Raw genomic sequence first — 25,032 nt, 5'->3', positions numbered from 1 at the left:
ATTTAAAAAAAAAAAACGAATAAATCAGATGATTAGTTGTCAGAAGAACTAACTATAGTCATAAAAAAAAAAACTTCTCACTACAAGAAGTGTAAATAATAAGTTAAATATCTAGTTAAATTGGTATTATTTGTTTAATTATTCTTTTATTTCCCAACAAAAAATAATAACCTCCCCCAAAAAAAGATTGAAATACCAGATAAACTAAATATAGTCATAAACAATCAACTTTTCGCTTAAAAGGTGAAATCAATAAACATTAAATGGGTGTTATTTGTTCATTTATTAATTTTTCTTTCTTCTATAAACTGCTAGAAAAGGCGATGTTTTATTTTTAAATACATCGACAATAGTAATTTAAATTTAAATGTTAGAACGACAATAAATGATAATTTATTTTTATCATAAACACGTTTAACTGAGATTATTTCTCTGCCTTTGTTGACTTTCGAGGAAGTGATGAGCTCCTCTTCGCTCCCGTCTCCACCAATCACGTCGGGCCACGATTTTAGGGTAACGAGACATGTAGAACGATCGGATTGGGCAACGTCTGCGGTAGCACTCGGCGCTGATTGGTCCATGTTGTTGCGTGGTGCGCTGCCATTGGCCGCCGCTCTCAGATTTAGCAGCGTGGATCGTGGGAGCGGTAGCCTGTCATTCTTCCTCGAAGCAGTGCGACGAGCGCTGAACCCCGGCTTTTTTCTGCGAGGACGCGAAGAATCCAAGGAAAAAACATGAAACGAGCGTGGCTTGTCGGGCTCCTGTTCGCGCTGTTGACGTTCGGTGAGTTAAGTAGCGTTTAAAGCGGTGGTTAATTCAAAGTATTGTTTCCACTGATGTCGAATGTTTCTTGCTAGCTCCGGCTTTTAAGCTAACGTTTGATTCCTTCTCTTATCCTGCAGTTAAATAAATACATTTATTACGGGTGTAAATTGAAGTTAAACGATTACAAATATATGGTTGTTTTAAATAATATAATATTTTTATTATTATTATTAGCGACGGTGTCTTGATTTCTTGTTTTCCTTCTAGAACTCTCCAATGTCTTTAGCCTGAGCTAACACTGCAGTGCCTCGACAATATATCTCCAGTTTATTCTCTCTTGCCTTTCTTTGAACTTCATCTTCAACTCATTCCTTTTTTTCGTCTCGCTAGCTGCTGTCAAGGCCGAGGATGAACTTGAGGTGGACGGGACGGTAGAAGAGGATCTGGGCAAAAGCAGGGACGGTTCTAGAACGGACGACGAGGTGGTTCAAAGGTAAGAGTCGCTCGTAACATGAGGTTGACCCGCTAGACTTGTCGAAAAGATAGAAGAGCAAGGTCAGTGTAACCTGGACTTGTGTACACAAGTGGTCACCGATGCGTGTTGTCCGATGCTGCGGTCAGATTAAAACCCTCATTTGGTAAAAAGCATTATTGCCTGCTCTTACCCGTGTCTATACATTGTTTGCAGGGAAGAGGAAGCCATCCAACTGGACGGATTGAACGCAGCCCAGATTAAGGAAATCCGGGAAAAGTCAGAGAAGCACGTCTTCCAGGCCGAGGTCAATCGTATGATGAAGCTGATCATTAACTCTCTTTACAAGAACAAGGAGGTGAGTTGGTGGATCTCATCTGTTGTCTCCCACACACTGATTTGTTTTTTTGTTCTTAGATCTTCCTCAGGGAGTTGATTTCCAACGCCTCAGATGCCTTGGATAAGATCCGCCTCCTGTCTCTCACCGATGAAGACGCAATGGCCGCCAATGAAGAGCTGACCATCAAAATCAAAGTATGATCAGAAGAGCTTTCACTTGTGAGCGTTATGATGAATGCATTAGTAATGTTTCTAAACCGTTCCTTGCAGTCGGACAAGGAGAGGAACATGCTGCACATCACTGACACGGGTTTGGGAATGACCAAAGAGGACCTGGTGAAGAACCTGGGTACCATTGCCAAATCTGGCACCAGCGAGTTCCTCAATAAGATGACAGACATGCAGTCCGAAGACCAGTCCACCTCAGAGTTGATTGGACAGTTTGGCGTCGGCTTCTACTCCGCTTTCCTCGTGGCGGACAAAGTTATCGTCACATCCAAGCACAACAACGGCACTCAGCACATCTGGGAGTCGGACTCCAACCAGTTCTCGGTCATCGAGGACCCTCGTGGGGACACGCTGGGCAGAGGAACCACCATCACGTGAGTTGAAATGTCACGATGCATCTTTTTTTCTATCGTATCAAAAGTGATTCATAAAGCTTAATTTTTAAATGTCCAGGCTGGTCATGAAAGAAGAGGCTTCTGATTACCTCGAGTTGGAGACCATCAAGAACCTTGTTAAGAAGTATTCCCAGTTCATCAACTTCCCCATCTATGTCTGGGCCAGCAAGGTATGCCAACGTTATTTATTTTATTTTTTTCTGACAATAAATTATGTTTATCGTTTATTTTTTCATCAGACGGAGACTGTTGAGGAGCCCATCGATGATGATGCAGAGGAGCCTGAGAAGGAAGCTGCTGAAGATGAGGCTGAGGTAGAAGAAGAGGAAGAAGACAAAGACAAGCCAAAGACTAAGAAGGTTAGAACTTATTATTATATTTTAGTTTAATGTCTCTTTGACAAATCAGTTACTTTAAGCAGCTTCTGGCTCTTTTTTCTTGCGTTTCAATCCATACCATCATCTCATTTGGAATTCCTTATGAGTTAGTAGAACTCTCAATCGCTTCACTGAGTCCTTATGTAATTACCTGTTTATATTTTCAGGTTGAGAAGACTGTGTGGGACTGGGAGCTGATGAACGACATCAAGCCCATCTGGCAGAGACCCGCAAAAGAGGTCGAGGAAGATGAATACAAGGCTTTCTACAAGACCTTCTCCAAGGTTGGTACATTTGTTTCATAATTTGAGTCGCTCTACAGTGGTAGTTAAACCTCTTGGAATGTTTGTCAATAGGACACTGACGATCCCCTGGCACACATCCACTTCACGGCTGAGGGCGAGGTCACTTTCAGGTCCATCCTGTTCATCCCCACCTCTGCTCCTCGTGGACTCTTTGACGAGTACGGCTCCAAGAAGAACGACTACATCAAGGTTTGTCTCACAAACAACGTTTTTATTCTTCACCCTTTTACCTGGTGAAGCTCAATGTTTTCAGTCTCTTATTTTGAATGAGGAAAATAAGTTAAATGTGACAGAACAAACTTATCTTTCTAACAATCCCACTCTGATGGTGATGAGCCACCACTTTTTAAATATTTTACATTGTTAGACATTTCATAATATTGTAATAAACACTGCTGTATGTAATCATTTGTTTTGTCTTTTAACAGCTGTTTGTCAGAAGAGTTTTCATCACTGACGACTTTAACGACATGATGCCCAAGTATCTGAACTTTGTGAAGGGAGTGGTGAGTTTTTCTTTCATTTGAGATCAATCTCCAAGTCCTACTATTGACTTGTGCGCTCATGATTTATTCTGCGATCAGGTTGACTCCGATGATCTTCCATTGAATGTGTCACGAGAAACCCTGCAGCAGCACAAACTGTTGAAGGTCAGTTTGAATGTCAATTCATCAGCCGACTAAAACCCATTTGTTGTTGCTGAATATTCAATGTTTTCCCTTCAGGTTATCCGTAAGAAACTTGTGCGCAAGACTCTGGACATGATCAAGAAGATTGCTGAGGAACATTACGACGAGAAGTTCTGGAAAGAGTTTGGCACCAACATCAAGCTCGGCGTCATCGAGGATCACTCCAACAGGACCCGTCTGGCCAAGCTTCTCCGCTTCCAGACCTCCCACAGCGACACCGAGGTGTCCAGTCTTGAGCAGTATGTGGAGCGCATGAAGGAGAAGCAGGACAAGATCTACTTCATGGCTGGAACCAGCAGGAAGGAGGTGAGATATTGAAGTCGTCGACTAAAACCGAGAGGTGGAAACTGATGTGGGTTCGTCTTTGCAGGCCGAGGCTTCTCCATTTGTGGAACGCCTGCTTAAGAAGGGCTACGAAGTGGTCTACCTGACGGAGCCTGTCGACGAGTACTGCATCCAGGCTCTTCCAGAGTTTGATAGCAAACGTTTCCAGAATGTGGCGAAGGAGGGAGTCAAGTTCGACGAGAGTGACAAGGCCAAGGAACAGAGGGAGACACAGGAGAAGGAGTATGAACCCCTCACCACTTGGCTGAAGGACAAAGCCCTGAAGGAAAAGGTAAGTCATGATTTGACTCGAGCTACAACGTCGAGTTGTTAATAAACCAACCCGTTTTTATTTGTCACTACTACAGATTGAGAAAGCAGTGCTCTCTCAGAGATTGACAAACTCCCCCTGCGCTCTGGTCGCCAGTCAGTACGGCTGGTCAGGAAACATGGAGAGGATCATGAAGGCTCAGGCGTACCAGACGGGAAAAGATATTTCAACAAAGTAAGTGCCGTTAAATTCATACTTGACAAGTGTTAAGAAGCGCTTCAAACAAACTTCTTTGGAGTGCTCTTAAAAAAACGCTGTGAAATGAAGCGTTTCCCAGTTTTTATCTCAACATCTTTTACTAAGAATCTCAAAGTTTTTTTTTTTTTTTTTTAGTCAGTGTTGTAAAATGAATAGCCTTCATGGCAACAATGTACTCGGAGATCAACGTCGGTGACATTTTTATCCGCTTTTACAAATGATAAAATGCTCTTGTTAAGGACAAACATTTCATTGAATTACACGTTTAAGTTTTCTACACCTGCATATATACGTTTTAAAATCTACGACTGAAGCGTTAAACATTAACTAATCTTTGTGAGTCTAGTTAATTTGTAAAACGACATTGAACTCGACTTTTTGCGTTTTCGCACTGAAATAAATCAACAAGTCGCAGATAATATGAAGAAGAATCGTGCCTCAACCTTTGCTGCAACCATCTTCAAAAGCCAATAATGCATTCAAGGGTGTGGGGATTTTATAATTAAATGAGAACTTGACAGTTTTTCTCCAATAAAATGTATAAAAAAAAGTCAGAAACCCTGTGGGGGTCACAGGTTTTCATTGATCTCGGCAACTTCACTTTGTAAAGGTGTCTTTGTCTTGATCTTGAGGCTCTCCTCGGATGGTTAATGTCTCTCACTTAATGTATATAGTCTTTTCTATGCTTATTCAGCAGCCAAAGGGCTTCACACCAAGTTACGCTTTCACACACTGATGGGAGTAGGCTGCGACGCAGCTCAACCATCAGGAGCCATACGGGTAAAGTGTCTTATTTAGGGACACAACGTCTGAGTTGGGATTGAACCCACGACCTCTCAGTCAATGACGCCCCTGATGGCAGTTAGAAACCTACCTCGGAAACAACCTGATCCTAGCACTCCTTAAGAGCCTTCCTTGGGAACGATAGAATCTGGGAAACGCAGCCATTGTCTTGAATGTGTAACGGCGTAAGAATGTTTGTTTCTGACTCGAACCGTCTCTTCCAGTTACTATGCCAGTCAGAAGAAAACCTTAGAAATCAACCCCAAACATCCTCTGGTGAAACAGATGCTCAAGCGAGTCAACGTGAGTTTTTGACGACTTTGTCGGTTAATGTTAAGAAACTTAACGAGCATTGTTTGATATTTGGATTAATCTTCTTCAAGGACGATGCTGAGGACCAGACAGCTGCAGATCTTGCAGATATTCTGTTCGAGACGGCAACACTTCGCTCTGGATACCAACTGTCTGACACCAAAGCTTTCGGGGAAAAGATCGAGCGCATGCTTCGACTCAGCATGAACGTTCCTCTGGACGAACAGGTAACGTCGGGTCTAGAGTGACTTTGATCTTCTAGCATTAGTGTCATGTTTGTTGCTGCCTTGCAGGCCTCGAGCCAGTATAGTTAAGTTGCATAACATCCGACCTATGGCTGAACAATATTAGAAATAAGTGATATTCGATATTGGTGTCTTGAATTGCGGTAACGATATTAATGCGATATTTTTTTCTTACACCTAAAAATGTTGCTGTGTGCACACACGAGTACTGTAGGGGAGGTCCGGGGGTTCAGATAAGGAAAACGATACAATCGTTTCTTTCGTTTATTTTCCGCACTTCGGTGCCGACATGATTGGAAAAAATGCATCGCCATAGCAACCGAGCCTAGCAAGCTGCGCCGCACAGTTCACAGACGGAGACGTAAACGACAACTACACATAGAAGTACAAATTGATTAGTTTACAGAACGTGACACTGATTGGTCAAAGTGCACATTTAAGAAATACTTGATTTGTACAATAAATCACAAATTATCGCACATGTTTTTCCATATGCAATCGCACGTGCTTATATAGCGATATCTATATATTTTCAATATATCGTGCAGCACTAATCGAACCTATAGTTGTATTAATGGTTTGATTAAAAATGAAACCTTTGGAATCTTTTAGATTGAAGAAGAACCTGAGGAGGAGCCTGCAGTAGATGCTGAAGAAGATGGTGATGATGATGATGAAGAAGAAATTGTTGATGAGGATAATGAAGAAACGGTGAGAATGGTTCATTTGTGGTTTAATATTCTAAATCCGTGTGGTTTTCAATAACTAACCAATCATCGTTTCTCCTGCAGACGACCACAGACGAGAAGGACGAGCTGTGAAAAACCGACTTGTGAGCTTGTAACAAACGCGTCCATGAAGTCAATGTGATCTAGGGTTGGGGTTTTTTAAAAAAAAAAAGCGCTTTGTTTTTCTCTGGTTTTCGTTTTTTTTATTACATTCCTCATGACTGTAAATTTGTTAATATTTAACTGACCTGTTTATGGAAAGATGCGATCCTGTCTCTTGATCAAATAAATGTTTCCTGGAAAATCTTGTTTCATTATTATGAAAGATTTAAAATGATTATAATTGTGTCTTTGTGGAAAAGAAAAAAATGTTGTTTCATTGTAATGGAGTCCATTGTCTGACAAATGTGTAGCTCGTTTATTCCATTAGATGGCGCCAGAAGAAAATTAGTTTTTTACTTTATGTCCAGCTAAGACATTTTCAACTGCATAAAGAGTCATATCTATACTGTTAATATATTTTAAAGTGCATTTTCACTCTTGCAAACCTTCTGAGTATTAACTCGACTAGACTGACCCGTGGATGTAGAATATTAAGGATAATAATAGTGAGGATAATAGATAATAGTGTTGCAAAATCCAAGATTAAGGGGCTTGAATTAGAATTTCTTTGTTACAGAGAAAACACTATGTTGCTTAACCTCCAGTCGTGGGGCCAGTCGGTGAGTCTTTTCTTACTGGACACATTTATTATTGTCTGAAATGTGTTTTAATTTTTTTTTCTCAAGTACCATGTGATTCTTGTTGCATCAATACATTGGTTTCAGTAAAGGTTACTCATGTAAACTTTAAGGTTCAATATGATTTATTTAAATGGTTTTCATCTAAAGCTCGGTCTGTGAATATTACTTTAAACTGGTCCACGCTTTCTTAGTTTTTGTTTTTTTTCTTGAATATGTGATGAAGAAAATGAAGGGATTTCTCATATCTTTATTTATAGAATTGTAAATTAACATGATAGAAGTTCATGAGTTGCATCTTGACTGAGGGTGGAGCAGCAGTTGAACCTTATTCTGTATCAATCCGAGGTTTATCTGCCATCAACTGTGAACCAAATCTACTCTGACTTTTTGTTCTACACCACCATATACCCTGATCCATGCATGTTCCAGGTCGGGGGTCTCAAACTTGCAAGGGATTCCATTTTTGTCCAGATAAAGTTCATCATATCAAATGTTATCATGTATATCACTTTGATTATATAGTTAAAGTTCAACTAGTGATAAACTCTGGTGTCATGTTGTAAATGTTCTTCATCATGACCATGTTTTCAACTTATTACTTTATAAATATTACTTTGCTCTGAAATCCGTGCGAACGAGAGGTTACGAGAGTCCATTATGACGTAATAATGGCTTCACTCCTCCTCCAGCCAGCTGTCATCACACCCGCTTTGTTTATACAACAAGTCCCTCAGTGGTGGAGTTCTTCCAGGGATTGGTGACTTGATGTGACAAACCTCCATGCTTGACCAATCACAGGAGAGTGGGTGTGGTTATGGTCAACAAGCTTTTAGATTGAGGAAAAACAAAGGCTTTTCAGTGGGCGGAGCTTAAGATCATTTTCTAATGTCAATGTTTAAATGAAAAGAGAGTTTTGTACAAAAACACACTGATGATAAAATAGAGTCACACATCACAATAACACACACTTTAAGATTGAACAGATATTTAAAGTAAAATGACACTTAATATAAAATCCAAAGACGTTCAGAACAAAACAAAATCATCCGGTGAGAAGTAAATGAACCAACAGTAAAACAAAAAACAAAAAAATCACATTTAAATCGTAGACATCTTTATTTAAAATGTACGTCATTAAATTACGAGTTTAGAATTGTGATCCAGAAATGTCTTGTATTCAGAAACATTGTTTTTTATTTCTGTTTCCCGTCGTTTGTATTTGCCTCTCGCTGTAGTTCCGTCGCTCATACGCAATCTCAGGATAGGTGGTTGCCATGGAAACCCGGGTCACATGCGTGGGTTTCCTGTAGCCAGAAGCAGCAGAGGATGCTCGGACTCAAAACCCAGAGCCATTTTCATTGAAGAAAAAAAAGAAAAAAAGAAGCCTGACCCGATTTACATCGCCCTGGATATTCTGGACTCTTTTAAAAAAAAAAACACCGCAGCGTCTCCCGCATCCTCGACCCTCACGACGGCTTTGTCCACATCCATAGATTGAAAACAGGAATGAGTATAGAAATCCCTGAAGGACTGACGGAGCTGTTGCAGAGCTTTACCGTGGAAGTGCTGAGGAACCAGCCCAGGGATCTGCTCGAGTTCGCCCTGCAGTACTTCACCCGGCTGAAGGACAGCGACAGCACCGAGGCCTCCCGTGGCCATGACCAGAATTATTCCGCCCAAAGACCCGGGAAAGCGGTCAATTTTCTGGACGAGGCCATGCAGATCGACTCGGAGAACGGGGAGGATGACGACGACGACGACGAGGAATTCCTAGGTAGACTCGTCATCTTGTATTTTAAGCGAAAAAATGCTCAAAACATACCCTTTTTTTATTATTATCAGTGCGTCTGAAGGAGGTGATGCTGCTCCATCCTCCGCGCTCCATACATGGTCACACACAGACTCCAGATCTGTCTCAATAACATCAATTTAATGTCATCTGTTATAATCCAGCAGCATCATCTCAGTCCAGGCCTGGACACTGGGCCTGGATTCTTTACCATAAATGGGTTTATAGGGTGAAGATATGGAGGCATGTTTCTGGTCAACAGGGTTTGCTCTGGTGCAGTGAGTAGCATAGCAACACTGACTCTGACACAGCATCTCAATGAGAGCCACCAGGTCCTGCCTGCCAGGGGGGGCCCGGCGGGCGCTCGCCAGAGCCAAATCCAATCATGTTGGGATGGGGGGTGGGGGGTCCAGGCTGTTGGGGAGAGTGGGTTGCTATGGCTGGTGGTGGTGATGGATGCGGCGTCCGGGCGTGGATCAGGAGGGTTCAAGTGTTATGCAAAAAGGCAGATGAAAGGGGCTGCAGAGATGAGGCCTCGCTGCACCTGGACCTTCATTTAACTCTTCACTAGCTTTGTTATTATCACAAAGAAATCTTTTAACTGTCGAGCTCGTCGAACAATAATGTGTTTATTTGGTACGAGTGTATTGTCAAAAGTTTGTTGATATGTATTACGACACACTGATATGATATATAGTGATACTGTATTAACAAGGATACATGTGTAGTATTGTCGAGTACTTTACTCTGGTGTTGCAACATTTACAGACCACATGACTCGCTGTATCCTCTCGTCCTCAGTCGTCACTGTATCGTCACTGTATCCTCTCATGCTCGGTTGTCACTGTATCCTCTCGTCCCTGGTCTTCACTGTATCCTCTCGCCCTCAGTCGTCAATGTATCCTCTCGTCCCTGGTCTTCACTGTATCCTCTCGCCCTCAGTCGTCGCCGTATCCTCTCGTCCTCTGTCATCACTGTATCCTCTCGTCCTCGGTCGTCACTGTATCGTCACTGTATCCTCTCATGCTCGGTCGTCACTGTATCCCCTCGTCCTCGGTCGTCACTGTATCCCCTCGTCCTCGGTCGTCGCTGTATCCCCTCGTCCTCGGTCGTCACTGTATCGTCACTGTATCCTCTCATGCTCGGTCGTCACTGTATCCCCTCGTCCTCGGTCGTCACTGTATCCCCTCGTCCTCGGTCGTCACTGTATCCCCTCGTCCTCGGTCGTCGCTGTATCCCCTCGTCCTAGGTCGTCACTGTATCCCCTCGTCCTAGGTCGTCACTGTATCCCCTGGTCCTCGGTCGTCACTGTATCCTCTCGTCCTATGTCATCACTGTATCCTCTTGTCCTCTGTCATCACTGTATCCTCTTGTCCTCTGTCATCACTGTATCCTCTTGTCCTCTGTCGTCACTGTATCCTCTCGTCCTATGTCATCACTGTATCCTCTTGTCCTCGGTCGTCACTGTATCCTCTCGTCCTATGTCATCACTGTATCCTCTTGTCCTCTGTCATCACTGTATCCTCTTGTCCTCTGTCATCACTGTATCCTCTCGTCCTCTGTCATCACTGTATCCTCTCGTCCTCTGTCATCACTGTATCCTCTCGTCCTATGTCATCACTGTATCCTCTCGTCCTCTGTCATCACTGTATCCTCTCGTCCTCTGTCATCACTGTATCCTCTCGTCCTCTGTCGTCGCTGTATCCCCTCGTCCTCGGTTGTCACTGTATCCTCTCGTCCTCTGTCGTCACTGTATCCTCTCGTCCTCTGTCATCACTGTATCCTCTCGTCCTCTGTCATCACTGTATCCTCTCGTCCCAGGTCGTCACTGTATCCCCTCGTCCTCGGTCGTCACTGTATCCCCTCGTCCTCGGTCGTCGCTGTATCCCCTCGTCCTCTGTCATCACTGTAACCTCTCGTCCTCGGTCATCACTGTATCCTCTCGTCCTCGGTCATCACTGTATCTTCTCGTCCTCGGTCATCACTGTATCCTCTCGTCCTCGGTCATCACTGTATCCTCTCATCCTCGGTCATCACTGTATCCTCTCGTCCCTCGGTCATCACTGTATCCTCTCGTCCCTCAGTCATCACTGTATCCTCTCGTCCCTCAGTCATCACTGTATCCTCTCGTCCTCAGTCATCACTGTATTCTCTCGTCCCTCGGTCGTCACTTTATCCTCTCGTCCCTCAGTCATCACTGTATCCTCTCGTCCCTCGGTCATCACTGTATCCTCTCGTCCCTCAGTCGTCACTGTATCCTCTCGTCCCTGGTCGTCACTGTATCCTCTCGTCCCTCAGTCATCACTGTATCCTCTCGTCCTCAGTCATCACTGTATTCTCTCGTCCCTCAGTCGTCACTGTATCCTCTCGTCCCTGGTCGTCACTGTATCCTCTCGTCCCTGGTCGTCACTGTATCCTCTCGTCCATCGGTCGTCACTGTATCCTCTCGTCCCTGGTCGTCACTGTATCCTCTCGTCCCTCAGTCGTCGCTGTATCCTCTCGTCCTCGGTTGTCGCTGTATCCTCTCGTCCCTCGGTCATCACTGTATCCTCTCGTCCCTCGGTCATCACTGTATCCTCTCGTCCTCGGTCGTCACTGTATCCTCTCGTCCCTCAGTCGTCACTGTATCCTCTTGTCCCTGGTCGTCACTGTATCCTCTCGTCCCTCAGTCGTCACTGTATCCTCTCGTCCCTGGTCGTCACTGTATCCTCTCGTCCCTCGGTCGTCACTGTATCCTCTTGTCCCTGGTCGTCACTGTATCCTCTCGTCCCTCGGTCGTCACTGTATCCTCTCGTCCCTGGTCGTCACTGTATCCTCTCGTCCCTCAGTCGTCACTGTATCCTCTCGTCCCTGGTCGTCACTGTATCCTCCTGTCCTCGGTCGTCACTGTATCCTCTCGTCCTCGGTCGTCACTGTATCCTCTCGTCCCTCAGTCGTCGCTGTATCCTCTCGTCCTCGGTTGTCGCTGTATCCTCTCGTCCCTCGGTCATCACTGTATCCTCTCGTCCCTCGGTCATTACTGTATCCTCTCGTCCCTCGGTCATCACTGTATCCTCTCGTCCTCGGTCGTCGCTGTACCCTTTCGTCCCTCAGTCATCACTGTATCCTCTCGTCCCTCAGTCATCACTGTATCCTCTCGTCCTCGGTCGTCGCTGTACCCTTTCGTCCCTCAGTCATCACTGTATCCTCTCGTCCCTCGGTCATCACTGTATCCTCTCGTCCTCGGTCGTCACTGTATCCTCTCGTCCCTCAGTCGTCACTGTATCCTCTTGTCCTAGGTCGTCACTGTATCCTCTCGTCCCTCAGTCGTCACTGTATCCTCTCGTCCCTGGTCGTCACTGTATCCTCTCGTCCCTCGGTCGTCACTGTATCCTCTTGTCCCTGGTCGTCACTGTATCCTCTCGTCCCTCGGTCGTCACTGTATCCTCTCGTCCCTGGTCGTCACTGTATCCTCTCGTCCCTCAGTCGTCACTGTATCCTCTCGTCCCTGGTCGTCACTGTATCCTCCTGTCCTCGGTCGTCACTGTATCCTCTCGTCCTCGGTCGTCACTGTATCCTCTCGTCCCTCAGTCGTCGCTGTATCCTCTCGTCCTCGGTTGTCGCTGTATCCTCTCGTCCCTCGGTCATCACTGTATCCTCTCGTCCCTCAGTCGTCGCTGTATCCTCTCGTCCTCGGTCGTCACTGTATCCTCTCGTCCTCGGTCGTCACTGTATCCTCTCGTCCCTCAGTCGTCGCTGTATCCTCTCGTCCTCGGTTGTCGCTGTATCCTCTCGTCCCTCGGTCATTACTGTATCCTCTCGTCCCTCGGTCATCACTGTATCCTCTCGTCCTCGGTCGTCGCTGTACCCTTTCGTCCCTCAGTCATCACTGTATCCTCTCGTCCCTCGGTCATTACTGTATCCTCTCGTCCCTCGGTCATCACTGTATCCTCTCGTCCTCGGTCGTCACTGTATCCTCTTGTCCTCGGTCATTGCCGTGATCTCCCAGGATTTTATTCTTCCTTAGCCATGGAGGACGTAATGACTAATCATTTTATTTTAAATACACTTTATTCAACAGTTCACCATAAAATCACTACGGTAAAAAATAAAATATTGCATAAAAAAATATAGTATAGTATAATACAGTAATATCGAATAACGACGCAGTATCGCAGTATAAATCAATATTTATAATAGTAAACCATTTGCAAAAAAATCTTGTTCATGACATTTTTTACTCCAAAGTCTGGATCTTAATTATTATGTTGTCTTCCATCAATTTAACTCTTTGATGTTGAGAGTTATTATCTTAAACACTGACTTGTTTATAGATCAACATATCATCAAGAACATTAATCTACTTGTGACGACCATCACATAAAATAACAGATATTAAAAGTGTGATTTACACAAATGTGTCAAACCTTAGTCATCATCCCAACAACGTTTCCTGTTATAATGAAAAGTAAAAGAAGTGTGATCGTGTTTCTGTCGCATCTGATCAACTTGCGTCTATTCTCACACATCCACGCATTTCAAAAACACATGTACAGTATGAAGAACGTCACGCTGCCATGTTTGGTAAATACTTCTCACATGTTCTTGAATTGATTCCATGTTTTTACTTTTGCAGCCCCGGTTATCAACAGATACATCAGGAGAGCGTCTGGTGAGTCTTTCCTCAACATGACTGTTGCACATGACTTTGAATTCTCAGACATGGTTAAAAGAAAAGGACATGTAATTATATGTCATTATGAAAGTGTTTTTTTATGTGTATCTTTCAAACATTATTACTGAAAATAAATACTTTAGATTTTGTGTGTTTTGGATACAAGTGGCAGTATTTACAGATTCCATGACTCTTGACGAAGTAGCAACTGCTTGAGTCACTGTATCCTCTCGTCCTCAGTCATTGTGGAAAGTAGGCAGTGTTAAAGAAAATAATCACAAAATCCTTGTTTTCTTCTTGATTATTTTAATGTCTGGTAAGACTCAAGATACTTTAAGAGCTGAGATTAGATTAGATTCCTGGACATTTTCACACAGGAGTTAAACTTGTTTACTATATTCCTAGTACTAATACTTCTAATTATTACTAATATTTTATCAGTGTCTGTTGTTAGTACAAGAATAATAGTAAATATGTACAAATTAAATTGTATGTAATACTTGAAAAAGTAAACGAATCATTGTACGAGAAGCTTAGAAAAATTAAGATTTAATAAGAAAATTTCAATCTTGTTGGAATCGTACTGTGATATAATATATGTTTTGTGTTTCAAAAAAATATAATCAAAAACATTTTTTTAGTTTTTCTGTATATTCATTTTTACAAATACTTTAATAAATATAAATATAGAAGCTAGCTGTTTTATAACCACTTATAAACCACATATAGAAAGTTAAAAATGTAACGTATGTGAGACTAAGATTAATTATGATTCTAATCTCAATCACTTTGTAAATCTCTTTATGTTCCCTTGTATAAATGTGCAGTTATTACAAGAGAATAATCTGTATTTGAACCCAAAAGCATGTTTTTAAATGGCATCTAAGAAGTTGTGTCGAGTGTGACTTCGATGTACTTCATCATGTATTATAATATTGCAGATTAAAAATCTCAGAAAAATGTTTACGATTCATTTATTTGACGTCATATTCTGCGTCTCTTCACAGTGTGTGCCGAGGCCTTCAACCCAGACGAAGACGACGAGGATAAAGAGCCAAGAGTAAACTTTATTTCATTCCGACGTTTTCATGTTTTCCTCTTCATTCAAACCAGGACACGTTTAATCTGGCTCATTACATGAACTCGGTTTTATGTTAAGATCCGACTGATTTGCATCGAACCAACAAGAATATTTTCAAATCTAGGTCACGCACCCAAAAACAGACGAGCAGAGGCAGAGGCTACAGGAAGCGTGTAGGGACATTCTTCTTTTCAAGAATCTTGACCCGGTAAGTTATTCTAGTCGGTGTAACCTCGTTTTTATTATAGTTCAACTAAAGTGTGTATGTCTGTTGTTGTGATGTGTGACTCCATTGTTTCATCAGTTTGTGTGTGTTGTTGCGATGTGTGACTCTATTGTATCATCAGTGTGTGTTGTTGCGATGTGTGCCTCTATTGTATCATCAGTGTGTGTTGTTGCGATGTGTGACTCTATTGCATCATCAGTTTGTGTGGTTGCGATGTGTGACTGTATTGTATCATCAGTGTGTGTTGTTGTGATGTGTGACTCTATTGTATCATCAGTTTGTGTGGTTGCGATGTGTGACTGTATTGTATCATCAGTGTGTGTTGTTGCGATGTGTGACTCTATTGTATCATCAGTGTGTGTTGTTGCGATGTGTGACTCTATTGCATCATCAGTTTGTGTGTGTTGTTGCGATGTGTGACTCTATTGTATCATCAGTGTGTGTGTGTTGTTGCGATGTGTGACTCTATTGTATCATCAGTTTGTGTGTTTTGTTGCGATGTGTGACTCTATTGTATCATCAGTATGTGTGTGTTGTTGCGATGTGTGTCTCGATTGTATCATCAGTTTGTGTGTGTTGTTGCGATGTGTGACTCTATTGTATCATCAGTTTGTGTGTGTTGTTGCGATGTGTGACTCTATTGTATCATCAGTGTGTGTGTGTTGTTGCGATGTGTGACTCTATTGCATCATCCGTGTGTGTGTGTTGTTGCAATGTGTGACTCTATTGTATCATCAGTGTGTGTTGTTGCGATTCGTGACTCTATTGCATCATCCGTGTGTGTGTGTGTTGTGATGTGTGACTCTATTGTATCATCAGTGTGTGTTTGTACAAAACTCTCTTTTCATTGATATATTGACATTAGAAAATGATCTTAAGCCCCGCCCACTGAAAACACCTGAAGGTTTGTCACCGCGTTTCATCAATCCCGGAAGTCCTCCAAGGGACTCGTTGTATAAACAAAGCGAGGCATGATTACAGCTGGCTGGAGGAGGAGTGAAGCCATTATTACGTCATAATGGACTCTCATAACCTCTCGTTCGCCCATATTTCAGAGCAACTTTATAAAGTAATAAGTTGAAAACATGGTCATGATGAGGGACTTACTGCATCTTGGAGAGAAGAACATTTACTTCATGTCAGGAGAGTTGGAGTTGACCTTCAAAACATTTGACATGTAGTATATGATGTAATAAAACCTCCAGCTGTGCCATCAGTATGTTCTGATTTAGTGTCATCTGATGGCAGGAGGAGATGTCTCAGGTGCTGGACGCCATGTTTGAGAAGTTCTGCATCGAAGGAGAACACATCATCGATCAGGACGACGACGGAGATAACTTCTATGTCATAGAAAGGTTCGACACTCATCGTCCATACGTGACTTTAAAAAAACATATCTCTCCTGGTTCTGATAACGTTCTGTTTTTCATGGTCTCTATCCAGTGGGACCTTCAACATCTTCATGAGAGCCGACGGCAACGAGAAGCTGGTCTGTTGCTACGACAACAGAGGAAGCTTCGGAGAGTTGGCCTTGATGTACAACACCCCGAGGGCAGCAACCATAGTCGCGACTTCCACCGGAGCCCTTTGGTGTCTAGTGAGTAAACAAGAGAAAATGCTCAGTCCAGAGAGTTCATGTGAAACAATAGATGATGTTTTTGCCTTGTCTAAGATTTATTCAATAGATCAGTTCATGATATGATTCAATACACTATATTCATCTCACGATATCATTCAATTCAATATATTTAGTTCACGATACAATATATTTGATACACTTGCATAACTTGGGCAACTATTGTAGGAAACGCTGAATTTTAGTGAAATCCTAGGATTTTTCTCTTTTTGTTGAATTATTAGAACTGAAAATATGTCCAACATCAGCTTTAAAAGCAGCCAGAGTCCACTGTATCCGCTCGTCCTCAGTCATTGCCAGGTTCTCTCATGCAATACAAATAAAATCGACTATAATTATATTATTCTTTCTTTAACTACGGGGGGTGTAATGACTGCTGTCATCTTGGGGACTTAAGCTTAACAGTAATGTGAAATATATCATTCATGGTAAAGTGAGTGTGAGGGATCAATGTACACACAACGCTAGTACTGTGTTGATGAAGCTTCATGAAGCAGTTTCATGCGACTCCACTAGATGTCACTCTCTGCTCTATTGACTGTTGCTTTGAACAGATATTCTCTTGCAACCTCGCATCATTTCTAAAAATGAAAGCGTGGCTGAGAAAGCTTAACAAATAGACAACACTGTTTCATGAAGCTTCATCGACACTAAGCACCGCAATGACACTTTGTGTTCAACATTACGACCTGATAACACTGCAAAGCTAAACCAATATTTGCAGAGAGACAGAATAACGATTGTGGCTGAGAGAAAAACAGGAACTGTATTAGCTCAGAAGTCTTGAGTCTAGTTTTAGATGGATAGATAGTTTATAGATAGATGATAGATAGTTTATAGATAGATGATGGATAGATGATGGATAGATGGATGGATAGATGGATGATAGATAGATTATAGATGGAGGGATAATTAGATGGATAGATAGATGGATGGATATATGGATGGATGGATGGAGGGAGGGACAATTAGATGGATGAATGATGGAGGGATAATTAGATTGATGATAGATAGATGGATAGATGGAAAGATGGATGGATAGATGGATGGATGGATAGAGTGATAATTAGATGGAAGTCAGGATGGAGGGATAATAAGATGGAGGGATGGATGGATGGATGGATGGATGGATGGATGGATGGATGGATGGATAATTAGATGGATAGATGTATAGATGGATGGATAGATGATAGATGGATAGATGGATAGATGGATAGATGGATAGATGGATAGATGGAAAGATGGATAGATGGATAGATGGATGGATGGATGGATGGATAGATTTATATCCCTTTTCCTTCATGTGCAGCTAATCCAACCTGTACCTTTAAATACTGCGTTCTCATTGGTCGTCTTTACACAGCTCTTCCCTGGATTTAATAAAGTTTAATCAAGTTGTCATTTTAAGTCATTTATAAAAACATGTAACGTTATGTGGTTCAGTCTTTTTTCAGCTCATTACAGCACAACGAAATATTCAATAGTTATGATGTTTGACATGAAGATAACTTCCTTTATTTACAAAACGAAATGATAAAAAAACAAAAAAAACATCTATGCAGTCAGTCTCATCAGAAAGGTTGAGTAAAAAACAAAACAAAAAAAATGATTGACATTTTATTTAAAGCATTGCAATTAAAATATTTATTTATAATTGCATTAATTTTTTTTTTTCACACATATACAGTACTTTCATATTGTTCTTGCAATAATTTTAAATTGAATGTAACATAATTTTCAGAAGCTGCGTCTTCACGCTCTCGTGCTCAGATACTTTGAACGAGTCGAGGGTTCGTGTCCTTAACAGTATCGCGGCGAACAAGCCGTGATGTCATCAGAACACAGACTGTGGAGTCTGAAGTATTTTCTGTCAGACGTGCTCGAATATCAAATATTTGACGAGGAGGAGGAAACGCCCGAGTGCCTCTGAGCAAACAAATCTCAAAATACTCACAGAGGGAGGTTTAACCTGTTTGAGTGATAGACTGTTCCAAAATAAAGAGATTATTTTAAATGTTGTTTTTTTTCCCTGTTTTTTTGCTTGAGTTCAAACTTTTTACCACAAGTGTACTTGATAAGTTTATAAATTAAACCTATAATAAATATCTGACGAACAAGATTATTATTAAAATTTAGATTCCGCTTTATTTATGTGAACAAGTGCATTTTTGTAGTGATGTGTTGATGACGCTTCGTGAAACAGTAGAAAATATCAATACTGCGATATGTCACAATATCTTTATTTGGCTTCCAAATCCTATTTTATTTCTTACCACAGTTATTCTCTTGTTTCTTTGTCAACAAAGTGTGTATAAAAATAATAATTGAATTTTAAAATTAACATTAACATTCAAGTATTCACAGCGTTTTGTTACATTTTTGTGTTGCAATTAAACTTCAAGCCTCTATGTGGCAGCAGTCGTTACGTCCTCCACAGCTAATGGAAGATTGATGACTGAGGATGTGAGGATACAGTGACTCCAGCAGCTTTTAAAGCCGATGCTTGGACACATTTTGGTTTGAAAACAAATGAAAGCAGTTACTACTGAGGACGAGTGGATACAGTGAGTCCAGCAGCTTTTAAAGCCGATGTTTGGACACATTTTGGTTTGAAAACAAATGAAAGCAGTTACTACTGAGGACGAGAGGATACAGTGAGTCCAGCAGCATTTAAAGCTGATGTTTGGACACATTTTGGTTTGAAAACAAATGAAAGCAGTTACTACTGAGGACGAGAGGTTACAGTGAGTCCAGCAGCTTTTAAAAGCCGATGTTTGGACATATTTTGGTTTGAAAACAAATGAAAGCAGTTACTACTGAGGACGAGAGGATACAGTGAGTCCAGCAGCTTTTAAAGCCGATGTTTGGACACATTTTGGTTTGAAAACAAATGAAAGCAGTTACTACTGAGGACGAGAGGATACAGTGAGTCCAGCAGCATTTAAAGCTGATGTTTAGACATATTTTGGTTTGAAAACAAATTAAATCAGTTACGACTTCGTCAAGAGTCATGTGGTCTGTAAATTCTGCGACACCAGAGTCAAGTACTCGACAATACTACACATATATCCTTGTTACTACACTATCACTGTATATCATTATATATCGTATTGTTGACCCTGTATCGTGATATGTATCGTATCAACAGATTCTTGACAAAAAACACACGTCTTTGAAGAGTTGTCATATATTTAGAGGTCACTAGGTGGCGCATGTGATGTTTCATTAGAGTATTTGTTCAAAGCAATGGATCAACGAGAGAGTGACCTCTAGTGGCGTCTGAAAGTAACAACCACTGTACGTGATAATAAAACATGTCACAGACTCTGATGTGTCTTTTCATAGATTCTTTTGTCTCCGTCAGGATCGTCTGACCTTCAGGAGGATCATCGTGAAGAACAACGCCAAGAAGAGGAGGCTGTACGAAGCGTTCATCGAAACCCTTCCTCTGCTGACGTCTCTAGAGGTTCATCCAGTTCCTCTCGTCCTGGGACAATAGTTCGAGTCTAAATCTTCCTTCTCGTCCGCAGCTTTCGGAGAGAATGAAGGTGGTGGACGTCATCACTTCCAGAGTGTTCAGTGATGCTCAGCAGATCATTGCTCAGGTAAACAATGACGTTTTCATCTCCTGCCTGAGACTTTTATTAGAATTATTTTCTTATCAAGAACCTGTTTTTAACTCTTTCGTCTGCAGCTCAAACTGTGAATGTAATTCTGCCTCTACAACAACAACCTGCCTCTGGCCAATCGTAGATGGTCACATGACCTGCTTGTATATCAGTGCCATCAGATTATGAATTTCAAAATCTGTTTTTTTGGTATTGAAATGTACCTTATAATTTTTTATTATTGCATCATTGTTTTTTCAATAACTGAATTCCATTATTTATATATTTTAAAGATAGACGTCATTGAATAATTTAATTCAGTCATTTCCACATTGAAGGGTTCAATTGTTTTTATCTTGTAATTCAACACAAAAAAAACTGTTATATTTTCAAAATGAATACATTTATTTTTACACATAGATTTTCTTTTTTTAATTCCAATAATTCCAAAATATATTTTTTTAATTTAATATTTTTAACTTCAAAGTACTTTAAATTCAATATATAAATGTTGGTATAATAGCGTCACCGCGGTACTGGATAAAACTTTCAGCCAATCATGCGACACGCAGATGATCATGTGATGACATAGACGCACATATTAAACTAAAATAAACATGATTCATTGAGAAAATATTTTTAATTTATATTATTTATTAAATTGAATTGATTTTAAAAAGTTAGTAAAAACAAATCAAACCCTTTAACAGATACATTTTCAATATGTATTATTATTAAAATAATTAATTACTTAAAAAAAACATCGAAATTAAAAAGAGAAAAAAACAAGTTTCAACATTTCAAATAGATAAAACCATGAATATTCTGATGCACTGATATACGAACATAGAATCATTTTTTATGATAATGGTTCTGTGATATGGTTCCAGTCTGATCAACATATGTAAATAGAATTAAAAAGTACTTCACATGAACATTAACGTGACTCATCCAAGGAAACATTTCCTCCCTCTAACCAAACATGTGAATCAGGGGGATTCAGCCGATTGTTTCTACATCGTGGAGAGCGGTCACGTGAGGATCACCATCAAGAGAAGCCGGGTGAGTCGGGCTGAGGTCGTGCACGTCTTCCCGTCTCGTGCTTGACGTCGTCTTTGTTTCGTCGCCAGACAAAAAAGGACCAGGAGGAGGAGGAGGTGGAGATCGCCAGGTGCTCCAGGGGACAGTATTTCGGGGAGTTGGCTTTGGTCACGAACAGGCCCAGAGCGGCCTCGGCGTTCGCCGTGGGAAGTGTCAAATGCTTAGGTACTCGTCCAAATGATCCGATGAAAGTATTGTTAAATCTCTCTTTGTGTTTGAGTTACTTTGGATTCTGATGCTTCTTCTAATGTAATCTAATATTAAGATAATACAGACTCAGATACAGAACATTGTTTAACTTAACAACTCGAAATAAACCTAATAAATGGATTTAAGGAACAATTTTCATTAAATAGAAGTTTAAGTTAATGAAAATAAACAGGTTTATGCTGATAAAAGCAACAAAAGTTCATATACTTCATATTTAAGTATCTAAAGAGAAATAATTCAGATTCACTAAATATCTGAGGGAAACTGGTTCATATTTTACTGATAATGTTGGTGGAATTGGTTCAAATTCACAAAATATCTGCGTAACAAATCATTTGATTAAGTAAATAGATGTAAAGTAGTCAATTATCTATTGATTATATCAATAATTACATTTTTGCGAGCTGCAGTTGAGTTACACAAAGTTTCTTGTTTTTTAATCAAACTAATACTTTCATTGAAACTTCATAAATTTTGAAACTAAAGAGGTTTGTCGCATGAATTATACTCACCCACCTTACTTATGGTGCCAACATAACTCCCATGATGCTTTTCTGTGCTTATGTTGTAAATGTTCATCAAGTTAATGTTTTCTTTCATACAGAATTTGTTTTTTTTGTATATTTGAAAAACGATAGTTTTATCTATCTAAACTAGGCCATGAAATATAAAAGTAAACACTAAAACTTGTTTTTTTCCCCCAGCTCTGTGTTCACACTGAGTCTGGTTCTACTCTAGGTTTTTTCGCTAACACTGTCCCTCATTGTGATTCAGTGGGAGCGTTGCAATATTGAGTTGTGATATTGTACTAACAAGGATATATTTGTAGTATTGTTGAGTACTTGACTCTGGTGTTGCAGAAATTACAGACCACATGACTCTTGACGAAGTCGTAACTGCTTTCATTTGTTTTCAAACCAAAATATGTCCAAACATCAGCTTTAAAAAAACTGCTGGAGTCACTGTATCCTCTTGTCCTCAGTCATCGCCGGGATGTTGCGGTATTTCAATGTTCCTTTAGCCGTGGAGGATGTAACGACTGCTGCCACCTAGAGGCTTGAAGTGTAATTGCAACACAAAAATGAACACTGCTAAACTATATGCATGTAAATTGCATATAAAAATGAATTTACTTTATTTTAAACACAGTTTAATGTAATATAAAATATAATAACTGTGATCTAAATAAAATATTATTTGAAAGCTATATATATATACAGTATTTACAATATAATCATTATTTTGACTTTGTTATGATTAACCAGTTTTAAGCAGTTTAAACAAAATTGAACTTATAGTATTATCTAAGCACTTATGTCAGCATATTCCACCTCTTGTTCCCTCATAAACTACATATATAATTATCTAATAACATTGTTAAATAATCAAACATTTTAATCTCATGAAGCTTTTACACATTAAGAACTTTAAGAACTTTGTTTTTTCTTACATTTTCATCTCTGTATGAACAAGTTTTTCTTCTTTATTCTACTTTAATATTGAGTTTTACTGATTATTTTCCAGGTTTTTCAGCTCATATTTGTTTGCTTTATCCTCCGCTAATAATAAGAGTAACAAGAGAAGACGTTTGTCTTCCAGTCATGGACGTCAACGCCTTCGAGCGACTGCTGGGCCCCTGCATGGACATCATGAAGAGGAACATTGCCAACTACGAGGAGCAGCTGGTGACTCTGTTCGGACGCAGCATCGAGATCGAGCAACGCAGCGCATGAGTCGGACGGAGGACGGAAGGGTTTGTTCCATTAGCCCCATGTAATCACTTCTATTGCTTTTCTTACAAAAAAATGTGAAGGAACATCGTGAGTCTGCCGGATACATGATCCAGTTTTCCCCCACGACCTTTTTTTGCCACAGAGAGTGACGAGTGAAGGAGTCGCTCGATGGTTTAGATTCACTTTATTATGTAAGTGTTGCATTTTACCTGTAAGTGTCTTTTGTATATTGAACTTTTCCGTTGACTTTTTTCCAAGTGTTCTAGTTAAACCCACAGTATAAATAGTCGTGTATTTAAAAACACTTCCGTCTTTGGCAGAAGTACTTCCTTTTTGGCGTTATCGGTACCTGTGGCCAAACTTCAAAAATAAATATGGTTTTGATTTGAATCCATCATCTTTTTTTTAAAATCTCTACCGAATGTAGATTTCAATACTTTTGATCCATTTATGTGAGAGTTGTTCCTAAAGATGCATAACCTCCAGTGTGTCATTGTTGGTAAATGTGTGCGGCTCTCAGCCTGACACGACGCTTTTCTTTTCTTTTTTTTTGCAAAAACAAAAGAACAAAAAAAGAGAAATAGCTGATAGTTTTGTAAGAAAAATGTGGTGTAAAAATGACTAGTATTAAAAGCTCTCTTTACTTTTCGTGGGCGATCTCCACCCGTGGTTAGATCAACACTTTTTATTTCACCAACGATCCATTCTTTGCTTCTACCTCGACCAACGATGGATTCCACGTGAAAACACGACTTTTGATTTTCCCCCTTTTAACCCGGGGAAAGGGAGTTAAAGTTGTAAAAGGTTTGTGGCGAATCTGAAAACATTTTTGAAATCCGTTTAAATACGTATGATCTTATTTCCCTTGTGCAGTTCTTTTGAAGACGAGTCGCGTATGATGGGCTGGAAATACTGTATGTTTCACTTTTCATGTCAATAAATAACATTTTTATACTATTGATGTTTTAGATCTGATTTATTTCTCAACAAAAGCGAAACTCACTGTCACTTTTTTCTGGTTTTCTTTTCAGATTTTTTCTCCTAACAGCCTTTAACAGCTCCATGAACATAATATATAATATGAATATAAAAGATAACCTTAAGCATTGTTTAAGCCTTTATCCAGTCAACAGCTGCAGATTTCGTTGACTAAGGATTGAAGCTCTGTTGATTTGAGTTCAAAATCTGGGACTCATGACGAGGAAAAAGGCTCAAATACAGTTTCTTATAATCCTGCAGTTGAAAAGAAAATTAAAAATCGGATTAAAAAATAAACAGATAAAATGAATGTTTTTTTCCATTTAGTTTTATTTTATCAGATATGTTTTCATTAATTTCAACATGTTACATTCATGATAAAGGAATGTATATGAGAATGATTTAAACATGTTACATTAATAATAAAAGCATGTATAATAAGATGCTTTAAACATGTTACATTCATTATAAAAGCGTGTATAATAAGATGATTTAAACATGTTACATTCATAATAAAAACGTATATAATAAGATTATTTAAACATGTTACATTCATGATAAAAGCATGTATAATAAGAAGATTTAAACATGTTACATTCATTATAAAAGCGTGTATAATAAGAAGATTTAAACATGACATTTATAATAAAAGCGTGTATAATAAGATGATTTAAACATGTTACATTAATAATAAAAGCATGTATAATACGATGCTTTAAACATGTTACATTAATAAAAAAGCATGTATAATAAGATGCTTTAAACATGTTATATTCATTATA

The 25,032-nt window shown here is 40.1% G+C and overlaps 2 protein-coding genes across 2 annotated transcripts; both read left to right on the top strand.

Moving 5' to 3' along the window:
• Window positions 1–627: 627 nt before the first annotated feature.
• Window positions 628–6,795, top strand: hsp90b1 (heat shock protein 90, beta (grp94), member 1). The gene is made up of 18 exons (XM_087797935.1): window positions 628–783; window positions 1,156–1,258; window positions 1,454–1,595; window positions 1,655–1,771; window positions 1,847–2,178; window positions 2,258–2,369; window positions 2,439–2,558; window positions 2,744–2,860; window positions 2,933–3,070; window positions 3,310–3,387; window positions 3,466–3,531; window positions 3,607–3,876; window positions 3,941–4,186; window positions 4,263–4,399; window positions 5,431–5,509; window positions 5,590–5,745; window positions 6,376–6,474; window positions 6,555–6,795. Exons 1-18 carry the CDS (start codon window positions 735–737, stop codon window positions 6,582–6,584), a joined length of 2,391 nt encoding a protein of 796 aa, XP_087654061.1. The 5' UTR covers window positions 628–734; the 3' UTR covers window positions 6,585–6,795.
• Window positions 6,796–8,397: 1,602 nt separating this feature from the next.
• Window positions 8,398–24,169, top strand: prkar2b (protein kinase, cAMP-dependent, regulatory, type II, beta). The gene is made up of 11 exons (XM_087797936.1): window positions 8,398–9,008; window positions 13,639–13,674; window positions 14,685–14,737; window positions 14,883–14,966; window positions 16,233–16,339; window positions 16,428–16,581; window positions 19,985–20,086; window positions 20,151–20,225; window positions 21,222–21,290; window positions 21,359–21,494; window positions 23,139–24,169. The coding sequence occupies exons 1-11, from the start codon at window positions 8,741–8,743 to the stop codon at window positions 23,270–23,272; spliced, it is 1,218 nt and encodes a 405-aa protein (XP_087654062.1). The 5' UTR covers window positions 8,398–8,740; the 3' UTR covers window positions 23,273–24,169.
• Window positions 24,170–25,032: the final 863 nt, after the last annotated feature.

This window comes from Callionymus lyra, chromosome 8, assembly GCF_982586985.1.
Source record: "Callionymus lyra chromosome 8, fCalLyr1.hap1.1, whole genome shotgun sequence".
NCBI lineage: Eukaryota > Metazoa > Chordata > Actinopteri > Syngnathiformes > Callionymidae > Callionymus > Callionymus lyra.
Note: the sequence above shows the minus strand (reverse complement) of the source record. Positions and strands in the feature narration are given on the sequence as shown.

Coding starts and splice junctions, on each gene's coding strand:
- hsp90b1 (XM_087797935.1), top strand. CDS start 735: ATGAAACGAGCGTGGCTTGTCGGGCTCCTGTTCGCGCTGTTGACGTTC. Junction 2,370..2,438: donor TCTATGTCTGGGCCAGCAAG/GTATGCCAACGT, acceptor TTTTTTCATCAG/ACGGAGACTGTTGAGGAGCC. Junction 3,532..3,606: donor AGCAGCACAAACTGTTGAAG/GTCAGTTTGAAT, acceptor TTTTCCCTTCAG/GTTATCCGTAAGAAACTTGT.
- prkar2b (XM_087797936.1), top strand. CDS start 8,741: ATGAGTATAGAAATCCCTGAAGGACTGACGGAGCTGTTGCAGAGCTTT. Junction 14,738..14,882: donor ACGAGGATAAAGAGCCAAGA/GTAAACTTTATT, acceptor TTTCAAATCTAG/GTCACGCACCCAAAAACAGA. Junction 20,226..21,221: donor CTCAGCAGATCATTGCTCAG/GTAAACAATGAC, acceptor CATGTGAATCAG/GGGGATTCAGCCGATTGTTT.